This window comes from Lithobates pipiens, unplaced genomic scaffold, assembly GCF_037356315.1.
Source record: "Lithobates pipiens isolate NorthernLeopardFrog02 unplaced genomic scaffold, aLitPip1_a1.2 Scaffold_18, whole genome shotgun sequence".
Classification (NCBI taxonomy): Eukaryota; Metazoa; Chordata; class Amphibia; order Anura; family Ranidae; genus Lithobates; species Lithobates pipiens.
This window is the reverse complement of record NW_027507758.1, coordinates 508,568,780-508,594,088: the sequence shown is the minus strand read 5'-3', so window position 1 is coordinate 508,594,088 and position 25,309 is coordinate 508,568,780. Positions and strand designations below refer to the sequence as shown.

General features: G+C 41.6%; 1 protein-coding gene across 2 annotated transcripts in view; it reads right to left on the bottom strand.

Moving 5' to 3' along the window:
• Positions 1-25,309, bottom strand: part of SNTG2 (syntrophin gamma 2) — a 787,936-nt gene that overhangs the window by 158,683 nt on the left and 603,944 nt on the right. For both annotated transcript variants that reach the window (XM_077488701.1, XM_077488702.1), the window contains exon 12: positions 8,393-8,509. In XM_077488701.1, the coding sequence (XP_077344827.1) occupies positions 8,393-8,509 (117 nt within the window). The remainder of the gene's footprint in view (positions 1-8,392; positions 8,510-25,309) is intronic.

The following is a 25,309-nucleotide window of genomic DNA, read 5'->3' as shown; positions in this document are numbered from 1 at the left end:
GCAGCAGAGAGGAGGACAAAACTAATCTTACACATCCTGCACCACTCTGTGCAGCCATAACACCCCCTTATCTCTGCCTCCCCTGGTCTCAACTTCCTCTGTCCCTCCTCCAGATCCTGAATTTACTGCTTCTCAGCCTCCAGGTTCTTCTTGGTATCAGCACAATGTAAGAGGGTGCACTGTAATGAAAGGAAGGTTGGGGGACTCTGGTCTAATTGTGGGGGGAGCTCTTGCCATTTGATCTAGTCTTACAGATACAACTGGCCCTTTGAGGGCAACCATGATTCTAAAGTGGCCCATGATGAAATTGACTTTGACACCCCTGAAAATCCTTCTCTTCAGAGAAGCCTATCCCACCCCTGCCTAACAACTGTTCTTTTATGTTCTCCATCAGCTCATCCCCCACAGTTACCATATTTATCGGCGTATAACACGCGCGGGCGTATTACACGCACACCAAATTTAGGAGGGCATTTTAAAGAAAAAAACTTTTAGGAGGGAAGTTTAATGAAAAAAATTACATTTAAATGCCCATCAATGCAGCCTTATCAGTGTCATTTGCAGCCTTTCATTGCAGCCTTGTCAGGCATGTGCAGCCTTGTCAGTCATTTGCAGCCCTGCATGTAATTTGCAGCCTTCCATTGCAGCCTTGTCAGTCATTTGCAGAGTTCCATTGTAGCCTTGTCAGTCATTTGCAGCCTTGTCAGTCATTTGCAGCCTTGACAGTTTATTTTGCAGGCTTTCCATTTAAAAATGGCGCGTCGAGATACAGAGCGGATGTCCTTTGTATCTCAGCGGTGCTCAATAGCTCTCGGACGTTGTCGGCAGCTTTCTGAAAGGCGCAGAGAATGACCGAAAATAGCCGAAAGCCGCCGAGAACGCCCGAAAATAGCCAAAAGCTGCCGAGAACGGCAGAAAAGGCAAAGAAGCTGACAATCGGCGGGGGATCGGCGTATAACATGCACCCACGATTTTCCCCTGATTTTAAGGTGAAAAAAGTGCTTGTTATATGGTGATAAATGCGGTATTACCTTTTGTATCACTTGTCCCTCCCTTTTACATTTTAATCTGTAATGTGCAGGGCCCTCTGATTTTTTCTGTGTTCAATTGTATTGTATGTTGTAAAGCACTGCAAAAACTGTTGGCACTGTAAAAGATGTATGAAATAAGTGTGTCATTATGTGCAAATATGCTGTGTATATTTGCAGATTAAGGCAAAGGTTCACCCCCTCCCAGCCAACTTTAGTTACACTTTAATGCAGTCATATATTCCTTTAAAAAAACAAAAAACATATTTCTTTATTGAGTAATAGTGTTATTGACTCCTGGTCAAGTACTTTGAAAACACCCATAAGCTTTGATTAGCCGGTTCACACAGGGGCGACTCAGATCCGACTTCAAGTCGCCCCAAATCACCTCAGGTCGCACAACATGTAGAAATCAATGTAAGTGAATGAGAGCCGTCTTAATGCACGCTACTGAAGTCGCTCCGACTTCAGAAAAGGTTCCTGTACTACTTCAATCCGACTTGTAGGCGACTGGTACCCATTGATTTCAATGGAGGTCGCCTCCAAGTCGGATCTCTGTCTATACAGAGGTGACTCTCAGAGAATTATCAGCTCTCAAAAGGAGTTCCCCCCTGAGAGCTCATTCTCTGATTGGCCACGGCAAGTCGCCTGGCCTGGAGTAGTGTTGTAAGTCGCGTCCAAGTCACGTCAAGTCACGTCAAGTCACGTCAAGTCACATCAAGTCACGTCAGGTCAAGTCACTTCAAGTCACGTCGTGTTGCCCCTGTGTGAACCGAGCCTTAATATAGCCGTTACTACTCAAGGCAAGTTAGATACAAACAGTCCAGAGAAAGAGACACTCATGGATCTTGCACTAAAGCAATGCTAATAGGTTTATTGGTGAAGCGATAAAACTGTTTGACGCACCCCCCCCCCCTCCCAAAAGAAAATACAGCACCAGCTGCCACTGCTTAGCTGCCTGTTTGCAATCCCTTATAGAAAGTATACTGAGTGGTGTATGTGCAGCTTCAAGCAATGGCTAATACAGTACAAGGTGCTACTAATATTGAAAAGGAAAACGTGTAAGCACACAGATCCCTTTGGGATACTTAGAATATACTAATTAGTTACTGCTGCTCCTGGACTCTTCTTCCCCTTTCCTTCTTTTGCTTTCTCACTTACTGATAAACATTCATTCGGCCCCATCCTCTGTATGCAAGGAGTATTTATGTACAGGCAGCTGATTAATTGTATTAAACATACATCACAAGATATTCTTAATTAGACATCCCCTGCTTGGGTGAATATAACACATGACATTCTGTGATTTATTCATGTGCTGTCATATGCTTTGATGTCAAGAAGCTATAACACTAATTATGTTTCTGTATATGAGAGCAATTTACTAACGGAGAAGAAATAAAGTATGGGATCATTGCAGGCAGTTTCAAGTTAATTGGAGATTGCCCCCTGAAAAGTCTGTTTATAGAGACATATATATATTTTTGGGAACTATCTTATCTACTAAAAGTTTGTAATTGTTTTCATCTGGTGTTGTGATCACCCCTGCCAGACAGCACAGACATATAAGCAGCATCTACTGCAGCACCAGGACATATCCCAAGCCCTCTGATTGAGAAGAAAAGGAAAATTGCACACACAAACATTTGTGCATGCAGATTATAGCACTGCCCCCTATACCAGTCTAAATGTTGCTGGGTAGGAGAAAATATCAAACCAAATTCAGGTGCTCCATCAGTATATACTTGATCACTTCCTGCATTAGGCTTGTGTACATGGGCACTCCTAGCCAGAGTGTTAAAATACACACCAAATACCATAGCTCCCAACTGTCCCTGATTTCGAGGGACTGTCCCATATTTCGGAGCAATGCCCCCTGTACCTCTTCCGCCTCATTTGTCCCTCATTTTGGTCTGATCTATATAGTTGTATATAAAATGCACTTTTTATCTTTCAAAAAGTGTTTCCCAGTGTCAGACCTTTCATTCAACTTCTGCAGGAGAAGGAGGAGGGGCCTATACAAATTCAGAGATGACTTCACCGCAGCGAGGTAGGATAGAAGTCCAGATGGATAACAGCAAGAAAAGGTAAAAAAAAAGTATATCCAAAAGTGAGGGGGGTAGGGCACTCAATTGTTCTAGACCTAGTTTCATTTTAGCCTGATACTCTGCTTTAAATAAACAAATGTCCCCTTCCTTCCTTACCAGACCTTTTGTACTTTAGTTAAAAAGAGGGCAGACCTCTATTGGGTTTCTCCAGGCACCAACACCCCTGCAGTGGATTCTCTTTATATGGAAGCATGCTTGCTAAAAAAGCCAAGTGCTCAGCTTGTCAGCCTGCCATGGTTGGTGTAGATAGGATTAGATGTATTATATGCTAGCTCAAACTTACTTTGTTTTAGTTTTGGATAGAGTTCAGAGAGTTAAAATTGAACTAAAGGCTAAACTTTTTTTTTTCAATTTTGGATAGAGTAAGGGAGAATTATAACGCCTGTCATTTTTTTTTTTTTCACCTGTGTCTCATTGAGGACATTTTCCTTGACTTCCTGTTCCATATTCCAAACAGGAAGAAAGAGGAAAACTCTCCAAAGTGAGAAAATCACTGGTTGTCACCTGGGGTCATCTGAACTAGTGTCCTCATTGGAAGGTTTTTCCTCTATTCCTGTTATGGAGACAACTCAACATTGGGGATTTTCTTTTACTTTAAGTTTTGGTGATAATGGTTAACAGGACAAATAGACAGGGTGAATCTTCTTAACAGGGGCACAGACAGCATGGAAAAACTGACAGGTGTTCTAAAAGTTTACTCATCAGAATTTATTCTTAATTGAGTTAATGTTTATCGAATATGGTTTAACCACTTGCCACCCACAGTACTTTTATTGCGAGCAGATGGCAGCTACAGGCACTGCGATATACTGGTATGTTGAAGTGCACATGCTCAGTGGCGCACCCCCGTGATACAGTAGATCATGGCACTTGGTACCCAGTCACTTGTGAGTGGCTAGGGTATTATGTGATCGCTTTTACCAATCATAGTAATAACATGATTGCAGTGTAAACAAAACAGTCACAAATGGCTTCCATTCATGACTGCTTGCTTACTACTGTAATGCTGTGATTGATCTGCAGCAATCACATGATAGCCAATCACAGATTACAATAGTAAGCAAGCTTTTGTGAATACAATACATTCATGGCAGTTAAAACTATTGCCTGTCATCATCAGTGTTATAAGCAATACCAGCGTAAACAAAAAAAAATCCCTGCCCCCCACTCTCATATACTGTAAGTATGTAAAAAAAAATCTTATAATTTATTTATTAAAAAAATTAAATAAAAATAATTATAATTTTTTTTTAAAGTAAAAATCAGTGAGTATCTCTGATCACCACCACACCATTTATATGACAATGATTTACTGTACTAGTGACAGTATATACAAATAAAATGTGAAAAAATAATGATTTAATTTAATTTCTTCATTTTTCTAAAAAATTGTGACAAAAAAAACTCAAAAACCGTGCCACACCTCTTACTAAATACCATGGACATTCTACTTTCCAAAAAGGGATCATTTGGGAAATATTTGTATTGTCCTGGTATTTTAGGGCCTCAAGAAATGAGATAGGCCATCAGGACATCAAGATTGATCAATTTTCAAATATACAGTATATACCATAGTTTGTAGCTTTCACACAGACCAAATAATATACATTGATGTGGATTATTTTTACCAAATAAATGTAGCAGATTACATTTTGGCCTACATTTATCTGTTGGCAAAATGTTATAATAGAAACTAAGAAAAACATGTTTTTTGTTTTTTTTAATTAAAGTATTTTTAAATTTATATAGCAAAAAAAAAAATACTGTGGTGATCAAATACCATCAAAAGAAAGCTCTATTTGTGTAAAAAAATATATATACATTTTATTTGGGTACAGTGTTGCATGACCAATCAATTGCAAATTAAAGCAGTGCAGTTATTTTGTTTTTTCTTTTCATGTTTTATTAGAACATTATTATAGTTATTATTATTATTATTATTGTTATTATTATTATTATTATTATTATTATTATTATTATACAGGATTTACGCAGTATAGCGCCAATTTTTTGTGCAGCTCTATATAAAATGAACTTTGATGCATTGTAGTGCAGCTCCTACCAGCAAAGGCATGATTACATTGAATGTAGGAGATGCAACCATGGTAGGGTCAGATTCCCTGCACCCAACAACTGAATTTTCTATTACAGTTGGCATAGAATGAAACATTTGCTTTCCCTTCAATCATCTTTTCTATTACCAATGAAGCTTACTATTGAACCCTCTTGAATAGGAAAGTAGCATACGGTTTTCAAAGTAAATAATAGTAGGGACGATTGTTTGGGTTATGTTCATGAGTTATGTGAATTCTAGTTATACTTCTGGACACCATAAAAGGTTTACCTTATAATTTAAGGCACAATTTTCAAGGGACAAAAAGACCCATCTTTTTAAGGAAAGAAGTTCCAAACATTATGGTAAAAAAAAAAAAAAAAAAATATATATATATATATATATATATATATATATATATATATATATATATATATACCCAAATAATGACTTAGTAGCTACTATGTTTACACAATCCAACAGTACAAAACAATTTAGAAATTACTTAGCTGTCAATCCTCCGAATTTTATGTTATTTTATAACAAAACACGTACTGGACTAAAACAGCATTGCTCTAAGGCTCATGAATACACTTGTGGCCTGCTTCCTTTCTTGTTACCATGCTTTTATTTTTTTTACACAAAGATCTTCTTGACTTATAGTTCCGGAATAAAAGAAGCGCAAAAAAACCCCAAATATTACTAATGTACAATCAAATATTGCAAGCACATGGATAAAGGCTATCTCTTTGGAGAATATAAAAGATATGTAGCAACTAGTTCTGAAGTACTGTATGTTCCAGTTCTATCGAAGAATAAAACAATAAGTTATTTTTCAATAACATCTGTTGGATGTTGTCTGCTACTGTGAAAATTAGTTCTAACCTTTACTTCCAATCCATGCAATTTCATAGATAAGAAACCTGCATATTTCTGGGAAATCGACATTTTGTATATGTACAGTACAGCACATACTTCCTAAAATGTAAGCTATTTAAGGTCTTGAGTTATGTCCAAATTCAAATAAAAAAAAAAAATGTTTAAGTTTTGGTTAGAGTAGGTATGCTTTTTCCTCTCTCTCACTGACCACTGTGTCTAGGATCGAAACTGATGAGAAATCCAGAATTAGAGGGGAATGTGGAAGTGAGTGATTACAGTATATGGATTCTGAGTGATATGGCGGCTCCCAACTCGACCCTGCGGACCTCTCTTCTTCCCTTCCTAGTTTCTTCTCTTCCTATCTTTCCTTTCTTCTCTATCTATTCCTATTATGATTTTCAAACTCTTTCCTACTTCAGAAGCTAATTCCTCTAATAAACCATACCATTAATATGCGTTATTGTTATAGTAGTAATTATAGTTGAATATATCATTTACATTGTATTGAATATATAACTCTGAGCTTCATTACTTCTGTTGTATATTATGCACTTAACCTATTGTCAAATACTCTATTGTATGTTCAATAAATTCTTTTTGACAAGGAGAAATTCACTGAAACAGGAAAAAAGAGAAAGCTTCCAGGAAACCTGTTCAAGTGAAATGTGGCGGGCCCAGGTTGGAATCTAACCTAGATCACCTATGGTTAGTGATCTTAGGATGCTAGGGGTGGCACATGGTCAACAACTGATTGTGCCTTTTTTTTGTGCTTAGTGCTGTCAGTGCATCTTCTGTATTAGGCTGCAGCTGTGAGTGAAGAGGACACATTGGGGGGAAGCATCACTTGGCTTAATGATGTAGCACCTAGACTTAAACATGACCAGGTCAGCTCTGCTGTCTCTCTGCTGTTAAGGTTTAATCTTGCATGCAAAGAGGACAGAGCAGGACTGAACACAGGGAGGTATGCTTTAACAGGGCAAAGATGCGGAACACTGTTCAGACTGTCAAGTCTTAGCCTCACTCTTCCATGTCAAAAGACAAAAGCACTTGCAGCCATCCACCAGCAAACTGACATGCACTGTCCCCTATGAGCCATTCATTACTGGCACTTGACACATTTATTTATGGACTTTATCCTTTTGATTTATCTTTTTTCAGGTGTACCCCTGCAATTAAAAATATGTACAAGTGCCAGCAGACAGCAGGCTTCTGCAAACAGGCCAGCAGGTAGCAAGTATAAGAAAAATAAATGAAAAAAGGACTGATACATTAAAGTTGAAGGAAGGGGTAAGGGGTACAAACAGTCTGGTCTAGGGGAGCTGAAAGCATAAATCCATCCCTCCTAAGATGGGATTTCACCTTATTTATTTAAAGACATCCTATTGTGTTTATGAGACAGAAAGTAAAAGGAAATCTACCCAATGGGACATTGACAACGAGGAAACCTGACAGGCGTTATAATCATCTCCAACTCTTTGCAAAATATATTTTATTTGTCTAGAAACAAAGGGTTTATCTATTATACATGGGCATTGGATAGAACAATGCAAATCACTGATTTCGAACCAGTGACCAAATCACTATACAAAACTGCTGTCTGATAAAATTGAAGGACTTTCAGTTCCATCAGACCACCTGATAATGACCTGACTGCTAATGCTTTCTAGTAACTTTCAAATCATGCCATTTCTTAAAGTAATTACATCATTTCCTAATGCACCCCTTTCTCCTGGGAAGATACATTGAAAAATAACTGAGAAAATATTGGATCTTTAATATAAAGTGCACCCGTCATAATTTTTTTTATAAAGGCTGCGATTTTGTTTGCTTTGATACATGTGCCATGTACACCAGGGCATTTGTTTGACAATTCTCTGCCTTTTGAACATTTGACTACTATTGGATTCTGGTGTTCATATTCAGCACTCAAACTTTTGGAATGTTCAATAAACTCTGCTAGGTCATTGAACTGAAACAATCACACAGACTAGAAAAGTGAACATGAATTTCGAACTTTCCATGTGCATATTTGTTCAATGTTTACAACTTAAGATAAGATAATTATTCCAGAGGCTCGGCATGACAGACAGACAACTAGCATTTTCAGAAGTTGGTCAGTCTCCCTAAATCTTTCATTCCGTTACCTATACTTGAGTCCCACAAACATATTCTTTTTTTGCACAGGTTCTCTTTGATACAAGTTGTTCACAATAAATTAGATCAAGTCTTTAGAAACTGCTGTACCATATAATACTGTGGCTGGGCATATTACCAGAAGATAATTAAAATTAGAGTGAATAAAGCAGTAATATTTATCATCTTACTGGTTGCGACTTGAAGATGTAGAATGATGATCCCTTCAGAACCAGGAATTTAAATTTATAAACATGCGATCCGTCGGATCCTTGCACCTTCTCACCCACCCAGCCCATATGCAAGATCTGGGGAGAAACAAGAAATTATCATTTTTAACACAATACTGTAGGGGGAAAAAAAGACGTTATCTTCAAATAATTACTGAATATATTGGAGGCAAGAATACAGATACATATATACTGGCTGAACAAAGTTCCAATGAGGACTGAGGTGCAGAAGAAACCACATGAATGGAGAAGAGCTCTTCTCTAGAAGTACTTCTAGGCACAGACTGGAAATAGAGCATTTACAATTTTCTGGCAGTAGGTCATCGAATAAACGCAGCCGGAAACTCCATACCATCAAGCGCATTTATTTACAAGCCTTCACAGTGAGTACAATCAGCAGCAAAAGTTTGCTGCTGACTGTACTCACCGTGAAGGCTTGTAAATAAATATGCTTGATGGTATGGAGTTTATGGCTGCTTTTATTCGATGACTGTTTGTCTATTGGTGTGTGGGAGGACACCTCAGCTTGGACACCCTGACTGCAAACTTCCAAAGTAAGACTTTGTTTCCCACTGCTCTGAGCCATACAATCTTAGATCAAATTTTCTGGCAGTAGTTCTCTTTCAACCTACCTGCGCCTAATTGAGGCAACTGTTGCGTCAGTTTCAGCAACAGTACATGTCAAGTGCGTAGTTCTTACTACAGCAAAGTTAACAGGTTCCCGACTGGCTCACTTACTTATTGCTGAACAATGACACCACTGCGGAAAACCATGTACAGATACGGGGTTCACTTTAAGAGCCTTCAGAGGTCATGCGCATGCTGCCACATGGCGGGGGACACAATGCAAATTGCCAACAGGCCCGAACGCAGCTGGCCACGCACGATTGCGTGCACAAGAGCCAGCACTGGGATTTGTGTGTGTAAACAAATCCCTATTCTGTCAGGGGAGAGGAGACATATTGTTTGTTCCTACTAAGTAGTCCCCCAGTCAGTCCTATCCCCTCACAGTTAGAACACATCTAAGGGACACAAATTTAACCCCTAGATTGGTCTCTAGTGTTAACCCCTTCCCTAACCAGTGACATTTACACAGTAATCAGTGCATATTTATAGCACTGATCGCTGCATAAATGTCAGTGGTCCCACAAATGTGTCAAAAGTGTCCAATTTGTCCATCGCAATATTGCAGTATTGCTAAAAATCACGTATCACTGCCATTACTAGAAAAAATAATAATAATGCCATAAATCTTTCCCATAGTTTGTAGACAATATAACTTTTGCGCAAATCAATCAATATACGCTTATTGAGATTTTTTTTTACCAAAAACATGTAGAAGCATATATATTGGCCTAAATTGATGAAGAAATGTGTTTTCTTTATTTTTTAAAATGGGGATATATATATATTATATATTATAGCAAAAAGTAAAAAATATTGTTTTTTTTTTCAAAATTGTCGCTTTTTTTGTTTATAATGCAAACAATTTAAAGAGGTGATCAAATACCGCCAAAAGAAATCTCTATTTGTGGGAAAAAAAGGACACACATTTTGTTTGGGTATAGCATTGCATGACCGCACAATTGTCAGTTAAAGTGACGCAGTGCCAAATTGTAAAAAGTACTCTGGTCAGGAAGGGAATACAATCTTCTGGGGCTGAAGTGGTTAAGTTCTGAACTGGTATACAGAGAGACACTAGTGCTCAGAGTGGGGTAAGTCTGTGCTGTGAAGCTGACATTAATGTGACAGCTTCCCGCACAGGGCTTTATCTCCAGTCCCGTTCAGCTGAATTCCTCAGCTGAAAGCTGAATATGAAAGGGGTTGGGGATTTAGGTAAGGCCCATATCCGTAAAAAGTCACATGAGAGGTGGACCCAATAGGGAACTAGTCTCCATGGCCAAAGCACCCGTTGAGTGGATGGAGCCTGATGAGGAACTGAAAGACTAAATCCCCATCAAGTGCGCTTGCATTTAAATGCTTGCTTTTAATTGACAGTGCACAGCAACTTATATCCAATTGATGCAGAGGCCCAGCTCAATTCTAAGGAATGTCAATAACAATTTATATAACTATAATTTATATTTAAGGCACTATGTGATGTTCTGATGAAGATTTTTTTTATAGGTTTTGCCATGGCAAAAGGGGGTATGCATGCATGTGGAACAACAATGGTGCCTGTCAAAGAAAGCTCATCTGTACATCTACTGTATGTTTACCAGTGCATCAATACAAGGTTCTATGTGCAACAAAAGATAGATAGATAGATAGATAGATAGATAGATAGATAGATAGATAGATAGATAGATAGATAGAGAGAGAGAGAGAGAGAGAGAGAGAGAGAGAGAGAGAGAGAGAGAGAGAGAGAGAGAGAGAGAGATAGAGAGAGAGAGAGAGAGAGAGAGAGAGAGAGAGAGAGAGAGAGAGAGAGAGAGAGAGAGAGAGAGAGAGAGAGAGAGAGAGAGAGATAGACAGATTGATTAAAACACATGTTGTGTAAAGTTCAGTAACTCTTAAACAATCATAACTCATCTTGCATACTCTGAATACAGTGAACAAATTGGTTCTGTTGCTATCCTCCCACTGGCTGACTTTACTGCTCCACTGTGAATAGCAAATGTTGTGAACGGATCTCATTAGCGATACCTCAGATATACTCAGCTGAATAATTCAGAGACGGGACCCCACCTCCTGTTCCCCACTGCGCCATATATATGACCTCATCTTGATTTTTAATTAGACTAAGACAAACAAATGACCAGCCAGCATTGAGCTTTTGCTTTAGAAGTCAATAATTTCCTGCAAAAATCACCATCAGGGGATCACCCTGTTTATTTGTAAAATAAAGGCTTTGTACAAATCAAAATTAACTATCAATGGATAACTTTGAAAAAAAAAAAGAAATTGACTAAATCCCATTAAATTTTTCATTTAAAAATAAATGCACTGCCTGATAGTAGGCATCTGCCGTAATTATTATTACAAAAAACATTGCTGTATAAGTTTAACTGTTTAGACTGCTAGTTTTCTTACTATTATTAGGCAGAAAACCTTCTTCTATTTTCTCTGAAACCAATTTCACTTTACTATAGGGCTGACCTCACTGACTTCAGGGATGACCCTCACTTACTGTCCTCACATGTAAATGGAGCCCTTGGTTTTTGTTTGTTTTTCTTTTTAACATACAAGCATAACATACAATGAATACAAGCGTACAAGAAAGCTCACCATGTCATGACACGAAGTATTACTGCAATTGGAATATATGTTCAGACTGGCAGGCTGGGATTCATCCTGCAAGCAACGCGGTCTACACTTTGCTCTTTTGGAAACACATACCCACCCTTGATCGCCCTGTCCGGCTGGACTGGGAGTATTCCCCCCTCAGGGGTGAACATGTCTATTGGTTCCCAGTTTGGGGTACAAGCTCGTGGGATGTTTGGGGCTGTGGGCAGGGTGGCGGGAGGGGAAGTTCTGATCCTCGGTTATGGATCACAGTTTATTACAGATGGTTCTTCTGACTTTTGCACTATTTCCTATAACATGTTCATATTGTTGTGTATGATTATGCCTCTCCCACTCTGGGGGGTGACGATACTACTGATCTGCAATGTAATGTGGGGCACAGGGGGGTGGGGTGGGTTGCTCTGTCCACTTAGGGGGGCCCCCAGGTACACCCTTCATTGGTGCCACTATGCTCCTTACTCATTGATTATAGTACTTATTCGCCATGCAATCTCTTAACTTGATATCGTGGAATGTAAGAGGCCTCAATTCCAAGATTAACCACCTTCAGACCGGACCATTTTGCTGGTAAATGACCAGAGGTCTTTTTACAATTTGGCACTGCGCTGCTTTAACTGGTAATTGCGCGGTCATGCAATGTTGTACCCAAACAAAATTTGCGTCCTTTTCTTCCCACAAATAGAGCTTTCTTTTGATGGTATTTGATTGCCTCTGCGATTTTTATTTTTTGCGATATAAACGTAAAAAGACCGCAAATTTTGAAAAGAAATGATATTTTCTACTTTTTGTTATTAGAAAAATCCAATAAACTCAATTTTAGTCATACATTTAGGCCAAAATGTATTCAGCCACATGTCTTTGGTAAAAAAAAGTCAATAATTGTATATTTATTGGTTTGCGCAAAAGTTGTCACATCTACAAACTAAGGTACGTTTTCTGTAATTTACGCAGCTTTTAGTTTACGACTGCCTATCTCATTTCTTGAGGTGCTAAAATGGCAGGGCAGTACAAAAAACCCCCAAATGACCCCATTTTGGAAAGTAGACACCCTAAGGAAATTGATAAGTGGCATGTTGAGCCCATTGAATATTTTATTTTTTTGCCTCAAGCGATTGAATAATGACAAAAAATACATTTTTTTTTTTTTTTTTTACACAAAGTTGTCACTAAATGATATATTGCTCACACATGCTATGGGCATATGTGAAATGACACCCCAAAATAAATTCTGCTGCTTCTCCTGAGTACGGGGATACCACATATGTGGGACTTTTTGGGAGCCTAGCCGCGTACGTGGCCCCGAAAACCAAGCACCGCCTTCAGGCTTTCTAAGGGCGTAAATTTTTGATTTCACTTCTCACTACCTATTACAGTTTTGAAGGCCATAAAATGCCAAGATGGCACAAAACCCCCACAAATGACCCCATTTTAGAAAGTAGACACCCCAAGCTATTTGCTGAGAGGCATTTTGAGTCCATGGAATATTTTATATTTTGCCACAAGTTGCGGGAAAATTACAAACTTTAATTTTTTTTTATTTTTTTTTCACAAAGTTGTCACTAAATGATATATTGCTCACACATGCTATGGGCATATGTGAAATGACACCCCAAAATAAATTCTGCTGCTTCTCCTGAGTATGGGGATACCACATATGTGGGACCTTTTGGGAGCCTAGCCACGTACGGGGCCCCGAAAACCAAGAACCGCCTTCAGGTTTTCTAAGGGCGTAAATATTTGACTTCACTCCTCAGTACCTATTACAGTTTTGAAGGCCATAAAATGCCAAGATGGCACAAAACCCCCACAAATGACCCCATTTTAGAAAGTAGACACCCCAAGCTATTTGCTGAGAGGCATGTTGAGTCCATGGAATATTTTATATTTTGCCACAAGTTGCGGGAAAATTACAAACTTTTTTTTTTTTTTTTTCACAAAGTTGTCACTAAATGATATATTGCTCACGCATGCCATGGGCATATGTGAAATGACACCCCAAAATAAATTATGCTGCTTCTCCTGAGTACGGGGATACCACATATGTGGGACTTTTTGGGAGCCTAGCCGCGTACGGGGCCCGAAAAACCAAGCACCGCCTTCAGGCTTTCTAAGGGCGTTACAGTTTTGAAGGCCATAAAATGCCAAGATGGCACAAACCCCCCCCAAATGACCCCATTTTGGAAAGTAGACACCCCTAAATTTAGGGGTACACTAGTGAGACTAGGTAATAAATGGCGGGTGCCCTGAAACTATAAAAAAAAATAACTAACCAACCAGCGTCACCTGTAACAGTTATATGGTGATCACTGGTGAAAGGGTTAACTAGGGGGCAATCAGGGGGCTTTATGCGGTAGTATATGGGGGTCCCTGGCGCTATAAAAAGCTGCGGCGAACCTAAATACCTACCTGCCTAACTAGCGTCACCTGTGACACTAATACAGTGATCAGAAAAACGATCGCTTATTAGGCTGGGTTCACACTGGAGCGATGCGGGAACGCCACGAATCCGCGGCGGGTTCCCGCATCACATGCCTCCCGGCGGCAGTTCACACTGCCCTATGCAAACTGCTGGGAGTGTCAGTGAAATGTTAATGACACCCCCAGATCAGTTCGCATATCGCAGTGCGATCTGCAAACTCGGATCGCATGGTGTGAACACCCATGCGATCCGATTCTGCTGCGGGCCAAAAAAAGGGTCCCGTGCGAGTTTGCGGCGGGTGCGACACGAATTCAGCCATACTATCTGTATGGCTGAACTCGAATCGCACAGAGATCGGATGTGATTTGCACTGCAGTGCGGTGCGAATCACATCCGTTCTCATAAACCGCTGCAATGTGAACCCAGCCTTAGTGACACTGGCGACGGGGGGTGATCACGGGGTTAAACCTTTATTGGGGGGTTAGGGGGGTACCTTAGAACTAAAGGGGGCTAACCCTAACTGCCCTAACAGTTATTACAGTCACAAATGACACCCGCCGGGTGATCAGGGGGTTAAACCTTTATTAGGTAATAAATGGTGGGTGCCCTGAAACTATAAAAAATAACTAACCAACCAGCGTCACCTGTAACAGTTATATGGTGATCACTGGTGAAAGGGTTAACTAGGGGGCAATCAGGGGGCTTTATGCAGTAGTATATGGGGGTCCCTGGCGCTATAAAAAGCTGCGGCGAACCTAAATACCTACCTGCCTAACTAGCGTCACCTGGGACACTAATACAGCGATCAGAAAAACTATCGCTTATTAGGCTGGGTTCACACTGGAGCGATGCGGGAACGCCATGAATCCGCGGCGGGTTCCCGCATCGCATGTCTACCGGCGGCAGTTCACACTGCCCTATGCGAACTGCTGGGAGTGTCAGTGAAATGTTAATGACACCCCCAGATCAGTTCGCATATCGCAGTGCGATCTGCAAACTCGGATCGCATGGTGTGAACACCCATGCGATCCGATTCTGCTGCGGGCCAAAAAAAGGGTCCCGTGCGAATTTGCGGCGGGTGCGGCGGGTGCGACACAAATTCAGCCATACTATCTGTATGGCTGAACTCGAATCGCACAGAGATCGGATGTGATTTGCACTGCAGTGCGGTGCGAATCACATTCGTTCTCATAAACCGCTGCAATGTGAACCCAGCCTTAGTGACACTGGCGACGGGGGGTGATCACGGGGTTAAACCTTTATTGAGGGGGTTAGGGGGGCACATTAGAACTAAAGGGGGCTAACCCTAACTGCCCTAACAGTTATTACAGTCACAAATGACACCAATGCAAAAAAAAAAAAAAAAAAAAAGCAATTGGTGTCACTGTGACTGGGGGGGCAGGGGTAATTGGGGGGTGATCGGGGGTAAAGGGGGGGTGTGAGTGTGCCTGGCATGTTCTACTGTGTAGTGTAGTGCTTGTGCAACTCACCGATGCTCTCTCCTCGGTGCCGGAATGAAAAATACCGACACGGAGGAGAGATTACATCACTTCCTCTCCTGTGTTTACATTACAGGAGAGGAAATGATGTCACGGGACATTTTCATTCGTCGGGAGCGATCGCGAGGGGGTGGCCATGAATGAATGGCCGTCCCCTCGTCCGGGATCGCTCCCGAACGAATACCGACTGCCGCAGGCACCGGGCGGGGGCCCGATCGGGCCCCCGACCGTCGGGCAGGCAAGGACGTACATGTAAGCCCTTATGCCTGCCCGTGCCATTCTGTCGACGTACATCGTCGTGCGGCGGTCGGCAAGTGGTTAAAGGTGCCTTAGTGTTCAAATATATCTAAAAACGTAACCCAAGTATAATCTTTCTCCAAGAAACACACTTGACAGGATCTAAGACATTGGCCCTTCACAGGGCATTTGTGGGCAGAGTATTCCACTCTACGTACTCCAACTATGCCAGGGGGGTGTTGGTCTTGGTCTCCAAGTAATTACTGTGCCATACCAAGACGGTCAAGACCGACCCTATGGCTAGGTTTCTGGTTCTAGTATTGGAAATAGACAACTGTCAGGAAGACCCTCCTCACGGACGTCCGAGCGGCGAAAGTCGCAGAAGATCTTTTGCCCAGTTTCAGGAGCGTTACCGCGATCAGCGGTGCGCGCGGGAGTGCGGACGCGGGTGCGCGCGCGGCCGTTTGACGCAAATTGGCGCCAATAGCGCTATTTAAACTGGAGCCATGCTTCACTGCCTTGCTGCCTGATCAACAGCGTTCCTGTGCTTCCTGGTAATCCGTATCTGAACCTGAACCTGAACCTGTACCTGTATCCCGATCCGTATCGAACCCGGCTTTTCCCCGACTCTGCTGTTTGCTGCCTGCCCCCCGACTTTGGCTTTGTACCCGACTACTCTTCTGGATTCCGTTTCTGTACCTGATCTGCCCACCTGTGCCTGACCTGGACTGTTACACCACCCGTCAACTGTAAGTTGCTTGCTGTTGTACTACAGGACACCTCCCAGTCCTCCGCAATATTTGGCTGTACTCCCTCTGCGTTTGTAGCCTTCTACCTCTGGCTGCAGACTACTGGACTCTTCCACTTCCTCTTATTCCATTGCATCTGCATCCGTTGTTGGACTACAATACCCCTCCGTTGTTTGTCATTTCCTGCAATCACTTGTATGCCGTTGCTGGACTACAGGAATCCTTCTGCTGTCTGCTGAACCTTACCTCACCTTTGCCTGCATTCTGACACCGGACTACAATACACCTCCTCCTTCAACGGTCTGCTGCCTCTACCACCTGCTATCCAGTCAGGCACTTGTGCCCCTCTGTGCTCCTGAGCCCCTGTCATCACTACCAGGGTCTCTCGAGTCAGAGGTCTACGAGAGGCCACTCCCTGCACTCCGGGCTCTGCTTAAAGGTACGTGACAACAACAGACTGTATACTTTTGTAGCTGTGTACACCCCCCCCCATTTACTATAGAAGTGTGGGGAACAATTATGGATGCTGTCCTCCAGGTCACAGAGGGCCCCATTATTCTTGCAGGTGATATGAATGTGGTGCTTTCGCCTGACACGGACAGATTTGGTATGACGCCTAAACATAGCTCCCCATTAGCTCAGTGTATTGGGTCATATAACCTGGTGGAGACCTGGAGGTGGAAAAACCCACATGTCAGAGCTTATTCCTGTCACTCCACCACATTTAATACCCTTTCCAGGATAGACTTGTGCTTTGTGTCCAGTGAGTTATTGCTGAGAGTGCTGGAAGCCCAATATCTACCTCGTGCTGTCTCGGACCACTCCCCACTCTTGATCACTTTTGACATGGAGCGGCCAAGAGGGTACACAATGTGGAGGTTGAGCCCACTGTGGCTCAAGGAGGAAAGTTTTGAGAGGTCAACACAGACATCTATCCGAGACTTTTGGCTTGAGAACAGAGCTGAGGCTCCTGTTGGAATCACCTGAGATGCGTTTAAGGCCACACTTAGAGGCTCCGTTTCTGGGGTTATTAAACAACTTAGACCAGATAGGCAGTGGAAGCTTCTAGATGCGGAAAGGAAAGTGACAGATGCAGAGGTGGACTACATTGAAAACCCCAATTCGAATACATATAAAATTTGGAGTGAGGGGGTGAGACACCTAGATTTAGTACTGGTGGAAAAAAACACAGAAAAAACTTCTATACCAAGCGCAACACATATTTGAATTTGGTAACAAGAACAGTAGATTGATGGCATACCTGGCCCACTCACAGCAGACCCCAGCTTCTATCCCACGTATATATGACAAACAGAGGACCCTGTGTACCACACAAACAGAAATAGCGAATGCGTTTGTGCAATTTTACTCTGAATTGTATTCTTCTAGGGTGGATTATGGGGAAGAGGAGGTTCGTGAGTACCTGCCCCCATCCCGCTCTTAGAATTGAGAGAGGAAGCAGTGAAGGACCTGGAACTTCCCATTACCATAGAGGAAATACTCTCTGCAATACGTGCCCTCAGCCCGGATAAGACGCCAGGCTTGGATGGCTTCCCGGCAGAGTGGTATGACACATATGCAGACAGTCTGGCCCCATGTTTATAGGAGCCCGGGAACAGGGTGTGCTTCCTGAATCATTGAGGGAGGCGCTTATTGTGTTACTACAGAAACCGCACAAGGACCGTGAGCTATACGAGTCGTTTAGGCCCATATCATTGATTAATGTTGATACCAAAATATTAGCTAAGATTCTAGCCCTAAGACTCAACAAGGTTATAGCATCTGTTATTCATCTGGATCAAATGGGCTTTATACCCGGGAGATCAATGGCAATAAATCTTAGGTGTCTTTTTACCATTCTCCAATCGGATGGCCAGGATCAGGACACACGAGTAGTACTGTCCTTAGACACATATAAAGCTTTTGATTCAATAGAATGGCCCTATTTGCTCACGGTCCTTGGGCGGTTGGGCTTCAGCCCTAGATTTGTAGCATGGGTGAAACTGCTGTACACTAGGCCAACGGCAAGACTCAAAGTGAATAATATTATCACAGATTAATTTGAGATTACAAGAGGCACTCGGCAGGGGTGTCCGTTGTCGCCCCTGCTGTTTGCCCTAGCTATTGAACCATTGGCAGCAAGTTTGAGGTCAGAATCCAGAATCAAGGGATGTAAAATTAACAACAGAGAAGAAAAAAAAACTCACTATATGCTGATGATATGCTCCTTTACTTAGCAGACACAGGTGACTCACTCAGGAAGGCACTTGATCAGATCTCTAGGTTTGGTGCATACTCAGGATTCAGAGTGAACTGGACTAAATCCATGCTCCTCCCGCTCTGCCTTGGGTATGATCCTAGCTTGCCATCGGAGGTGCCCTTAAAGAAGGTTTCCCAGTTCCGTTATTTGGGGATTGAGGTGCAGCTGCCATTGAGTAATTATACTAAAAACAATGTATCACCCCTGGTGCTGAGACTGAAAGAAAATCTACAGACGTGGCGTACACTGCCCCTCAACCTTCTGGGTAAAATAAATAAATAAATAAGATGATATACCTCCCTAGATTTTTATACCTGTTGTGGCACACACCGATCTATATCCCCAAAAAAATATTTCAGGGAATCAATAAGATACTAGTGACCTTTCTGTGGGGAGCCAAACCAGCCAGAGTGTCATTGGACACGTTACACCTACCGATTCGTTCGGGAGGTCTGGCACTGCCAGATTTACAGTGTTATTATCTGGCCTCCCAATTGACACATGTGCACTGGTGGGGCTTCCCAACATTGGATATTGCTTCAGTGGCTACTCAGGTGGCCCAGGTCCACTCCTATGAAGCATTAATTAACGTATTATACAGAAATGGCCCTTATTCTGCATACGGAGCTGATATACTGAAGCTATCCCATAAAATATTCCATATCTGCAATGTTAAAATAAAGGGAACTAGCCTATCTGAGTCACCCAATGCCCCCCTATGGCATAACCCCCAGCTGGCGGAGATCTTTAAAATACCAGATGGGGAATGTTGGGTGACGTATGGGATTAAGTATGCACACCAACTTTTCCAAGAGGGAATATTCAAATAATTTACAGATTTTAAGATAGAATACAAACTGCCTAATACATTCTTCTATAGATATCTGCAGCTGAGGCATGCTATACACGCACAATACGATAGACAGAAGGTGATACTGACTCCTTCAAAATTAGAACAGCTAGTAGCGGATGGGGACCACACCAAGCTCATATCTCGGTACTACTTTGCTTTACTGACATCTTCCTCTACCAGGATGGGCAGGGTGTCCGCACAGTGGAAGTCGGACAAATCCCGTCCATCACAGAGGAATCTTGGGAGGAGGTCTTGGAGACAGCCCTACCTTCGCTGATCTCGGCCAGGGACAAGTTGATACAATTTCACTATCTCCATAGAATTTACTACATCCCACTGCGGCTCCACAAAATGGGAAGAATGGTTTTACCTGAATGTTATAGATGTAGAGGGGCAGTGGGAGACTTCTTCCACATGGTCTGGCAATGCCCGGAAATAGCAACATTTTGGAGAGTGATCCTCTTATATCTAGAAGATGCTTTAGCCCCTACCCAATCTCTATTCTCCTGCCAGGTGCCTATTAGGTGTTTTGGAGGAGGAAAGTATATCCACATCACAGAAGACTCTACTTAGAATACTTTTCTGTTATGCTAAAAAAAGCAATTGCTCTTAGATGGAAGGAAGCAACCCCACCGTCTTTACAATACTGGATAGGATTAGTTAATGGCTCACTACCAATGTATAAACTCACATATACAGCCAGAGGGAGTACTAAAAAATTTGACAAAATATGGGCAGGTTGGATCCAATGTGCCCCATGTGATGGAATATCTGCTTAGGATAGGGGGAAGAGACGTAGACAATTATTAATAAAGTGGGAATAGGTAATGGTCATGATCCTGAACATGAAAGATGTTCTATTGTATTACAAATATGTAGATGTTGATGAAGAATTTGAATGGAACATGCTTACACTCACGTAGAGCAATATGATAAAAATGCTTTTATTGTTTAGGCATTGCAAGTAAATAACACTTGTGTATGTATGCAATTGACGATATAAGGATGTAAAGTCACAAACATGTTATGTACGGATGTACAATGTTATTTTTGATTATGTTATTTTTCTAAAAACAAATAAAAGTGTAACCTTTAAAAAAAAAAAAAATATCCAATTGCGGGCATTATATGTTTAATTTATTTCAGTCACTATATTTATTTTATGATTCTGTTGATTCATTTACATCTTATTTCTAGTGTTGTTGTTTTTTTTAATTCTATACATATATAATTTATTTGACATGTGAAATTTGGGTGTAGAGTTTGAGCTGCAATTTTCTCAAAGGTCTTTGAAATGAACATATATTGGTCCCTTTGCTAGCTGCCCAGCCTTTAGTGCAGACAATAGGATTTTTACTGTTTTAGCAAATTCTTATGCTATATCAATTTTGAATGAAAGTGGGGTTTTCCTTTAACCACTTTCGATCAACCTTTGATCACAGAATGGACATTCGGGTGAAAGCAGCCTACTACTTTGTCTATCTTATAGATATAAATAGATAAACTGTTGTTGATAGGTTGCCCTGATCCAATTAAACATTTTTGCAACGGAAAGGTAGTTGAATTTATTAGGAAATAGCTGTATATGGTCAACAGTGATTTTTGCTTGACATGATTTGATGCTCCAAGGGATGCCTGGCAAATATTTGCCAATATAACATGAAATATGATACAATAATGTATCATAACAAAATCCTACAGTGGTAAGTATAAATGCTTGTGTGTTGTCTGTTTGTCCTGCAGAGGCTCCTATAGTGTGATTTTCAAGTACTGAATCAAGTGAATAACCTAAGTTACATTCCATTCAAACAGCAAAATGTTACTATGAAAAGATTAAATGAAGTTCGTGTAGAAAGTGTATTGACTCCAGCAGTGCTAAATATGGCTTCTGATTTATTGTGCTCTATTCCTGAAAACAATGCTATGCGGGCCGAGGTTTGTAAATCTTAATCAATGAAGGGTTATTTTTTTGGTTTTCCCAGTGTGAGTCTTTCATAAATCCAGCAAAGCCCAATAAAAAATGCATTAGATGCAACTTAAGTGCTTGAATTGCAGAATTTATATCTGGACTAATGTGGTGTGGATATATCACAATTTGATATGTGAAGATCCAGCAAAATTATTTATCAAAGATAAACCGCGAGAATGTTTCATGACTTAGCTTTTATCACTTCTTAAAAGCCTTTTCTCTTCTCGCACGGATAGGCTTAAAAGTTATTTAAAGCTCTTTCTTTTCTCTTAAATATTATTTTAGATTTCTAATATTAGTCTACCAAATGTAGCGTAGACTTTAAAGATGGACTCTAGGCAGCTGTTAAAGTGAACTTGTGAGGACAGATATAAGTAAGTGGACTTCATTAACCACTTAACAACCGCCCATTGCCGATTAACGGCATCAGGGCGGTTGTTTAACTCTAAGAGGCCGTTAATTAACGGCCTCCTAGAATTCTGCTCTACGCGCGCCCCCTGGGGCGCGCACACGAGAGCATCCGTGACCGCTGGGTCCAGTGGACCCGGCGCATCACGGTAAACGGCCGCTCATCGCGGCCGTTTACCACGTGATCGCTCCGTCAAATGACGGAGTGATCACTTGTAAACAAGCCGGCGTCATGTTATGACGCCGGTTCCTCCCTCCCCCTCTCTGTACCGATCGGTACAGCGGAGGGGGAAGAGATCGGTGTCAGCAGCGATGTGGGCTGCATCTGCAGTGCCCACATCGCTGCTCACCGAAAATTAACCCCTCAAATCCCTGCAAATACTCTGCATTACTCTGCAATTCCCTGCAAATACTCTGCATTACTCTGCAATTCCCTGCAAATACTCTGCATTACTCTGCAATTCCCTGCAAATACTCTGCATTACTCTGCAATTCCCTGCAAATACTCTGCATTACTCTGCAATTCCCTGCAAATACTCTGCAATGCCCTGCAAATACTCTGCAATGCCCTGCAAATACTCTGCAATGCCCTGCAAATACTCTGCAATGCCCTGCAAATACTCTGCAATGCCCTGCAACACTCTGCAATGCCCTGCAACACTCTGCAATGCCCTGCAACACTCTGCAATGCCCTGCAACACTCTGCAATGCCCTGCAACACTCTGCAATGCCCTGCAACACTCTGCAATGCCCTGCAACACTCCGCAATGCCCTGCAACACTCCGCAATGCCCTGCAACACTCCGCAACGCTCTGCAATACCCTGCAACACTCTGCAACACCCGCCAATACCCTGCAACACTCTGCAATGCTCTGCAACCCCCGCCGATACCCTGCAACACTCTGCAATGCTCTGCAACCCCCGCCGATACCCTGCAACACTCTGCAATGCTCTGCAACCCCCGCCGATACCCTGCAACACTCTGCAATGCTCTGCAACCCCCGCCGATACCCTGCAACACTCTGCAATGCTCTGCAACCCCCGCCGATACCCTGCAACACTCTGCAATGCTCTGCAACACCCGCCAATACCCTGCAACACTCTGCAATGCTCTGCAACACCCGCCAATACCCTGCAATGCTCTGCAACGCAGTACTCTGCAACACCATGCTCTGAGATACCCAGCCATAGTCGGTGATACCCTGCAATACCCAGCCATAGACATCTCCCGCCGCCCTCCGCCCTCCGGTGCTTCTACCGAATCGCTAATACGATCAAAGCCAGAATCTTTTTTTTTTTCAGGCTTCCCAGCTTAGAGGTGAGATGTGGGTCTTATTGACCCCACATCTCACTGTAAAGAGGACCTGTCATGCCATATTCCTATTACAAGGGATGTTTACATTCCTTGTAATAGGAATAAAAGTGATCAAAAAAATTATTTTTGGGGAAAAAAATGTCAAACTAAAATAAATAAAGTAAAATGAACAATAAAAAAAAAATGTTTTTTTTAAAGCGCCCCTGTCCCCATGTGCTCGCATGCAGAAGCGAACGCATGCGTAAGTCCCGCCCACATATGAAAACGGTGTTCAAACCACACATGTGAGGTATCGCTGCGAACGTTAGAGCGAGAGAAATAATTCTAGCCCTAGACCTCCTCTGTAACTCAAAACATATAACCAGTAAAAAAAATGTAAATCGTCGCCTATGGGGATTTTTAAGTAGCGACGTTTGCCGCCATTCCACGAGCGTGTGCAATTTTGAAGAGTGACATATTAGGTATCTATTTACTCAGCGTAACTTCATCTTTCACATTATGCAAAAATTGGGCTAACTTTACTGTGTTTTTTTTTTTTTTAAGCACAAAACAGTTTTTTTTCCAAAAAAAAGCATTCGAAAAATTACTGCGCAAATACCGTGCGAGATAAAAAGTTGCAAAGACCACCATTGTATTCTCCAGGGTGTTTGCTAAAAAAACATATATAATGTTTTGGAGTTCTATGTAATTTTCTAGCAAATAAATGATGATTTTTACATGTAGGAGAGAAATGTCAGAATTGTCCTGGGTGCTCCAGAACGCCTGATGGCGCTCCCTGCATGTTGGGCCTCTGTATGTGGCCACGCTGTGTAAAAGTCTCACACATGTGGTATCACCATACTCGGGAGTAATAGCAGAATGTGTTTTGGGGTGTAATTTGTGGTATGCATATGCTGTGTGTGAGAAATAACCTGATAATATGACAATTTTGTGAAAAAAAAAAAAAAAGTAAAAAGAATCTTGATTTTGCAAAGAATTGTGGGAAAAAATGACAACTTCAAAAAACTCATCATGCCTCTTACTAAATACCTTGGAATGTCTTCTTTCCAAAAAGGGGTCATTTGGGGGGTATTTGTACTTTTCTGGCATGTTAGGGTCTCAAGAATTGAAATAGGCCGTCAGTCCTTCAGGTGTGATCAATTTTCAGATATTGGCACCATAGCTTGTGGACTCTATAACTTTCACAAAGACCAAATAATATCCACCAATTTGTACTTATTTTTACCAAAGATATGTAGTAGTATAAATTTTGGCCAAAATTTATGAAGAAAAAATTTCTAATCTGCTAAATTTTCTAACAGAAACAAAGAAAAATTCGTTTTTTTACAGAATTTTCGGTATTTTTTCTTTTATAGCACAAAAAAAAAAAACCCAGCGGTGATTAAATACCACCAAAAGAAAGCTCTATTTGTGTGAAAAAAAGGACAAAAATTTCATATAGGTCCAGTGTTGCATGACTGAGTAATTGTCATTCAAAATGCGAGAGCACCGAAAGCTGAAAATTGGTCTGGTTATTAAGGGTGTTTAAGTGCCCAGTGGTCAAGTGGTTAAACTGACTCTTTTTTAAAGGATCTTTGTCTAATGCCTTGTACACACATATTTTTTTCCGACGGATTTTGTGCCAAACGTGTCTTGCATACACACAGTTTGTCGGAAAATCCGATTGTTCGGAACAGGGTGACGTTCGTTACGTATGACGGGACTACGTAGAGGCTAGTAGCCAATAGCTTTGGTCTCGTAATTTAATCTGAGCATGCGTGGCACTTTGTCCATCGGAATTTTCTACAAACAATCACAAAAGGTCTGATCGGATTTTGTTGTCGGAAAATTTTAGATCCAGCTCTCAAACTTTTTCCATCGGGAGCCCACACACAATCGGATTTACAGACAACATAATCCGGACCTTTTCCGACAGAAAATCTG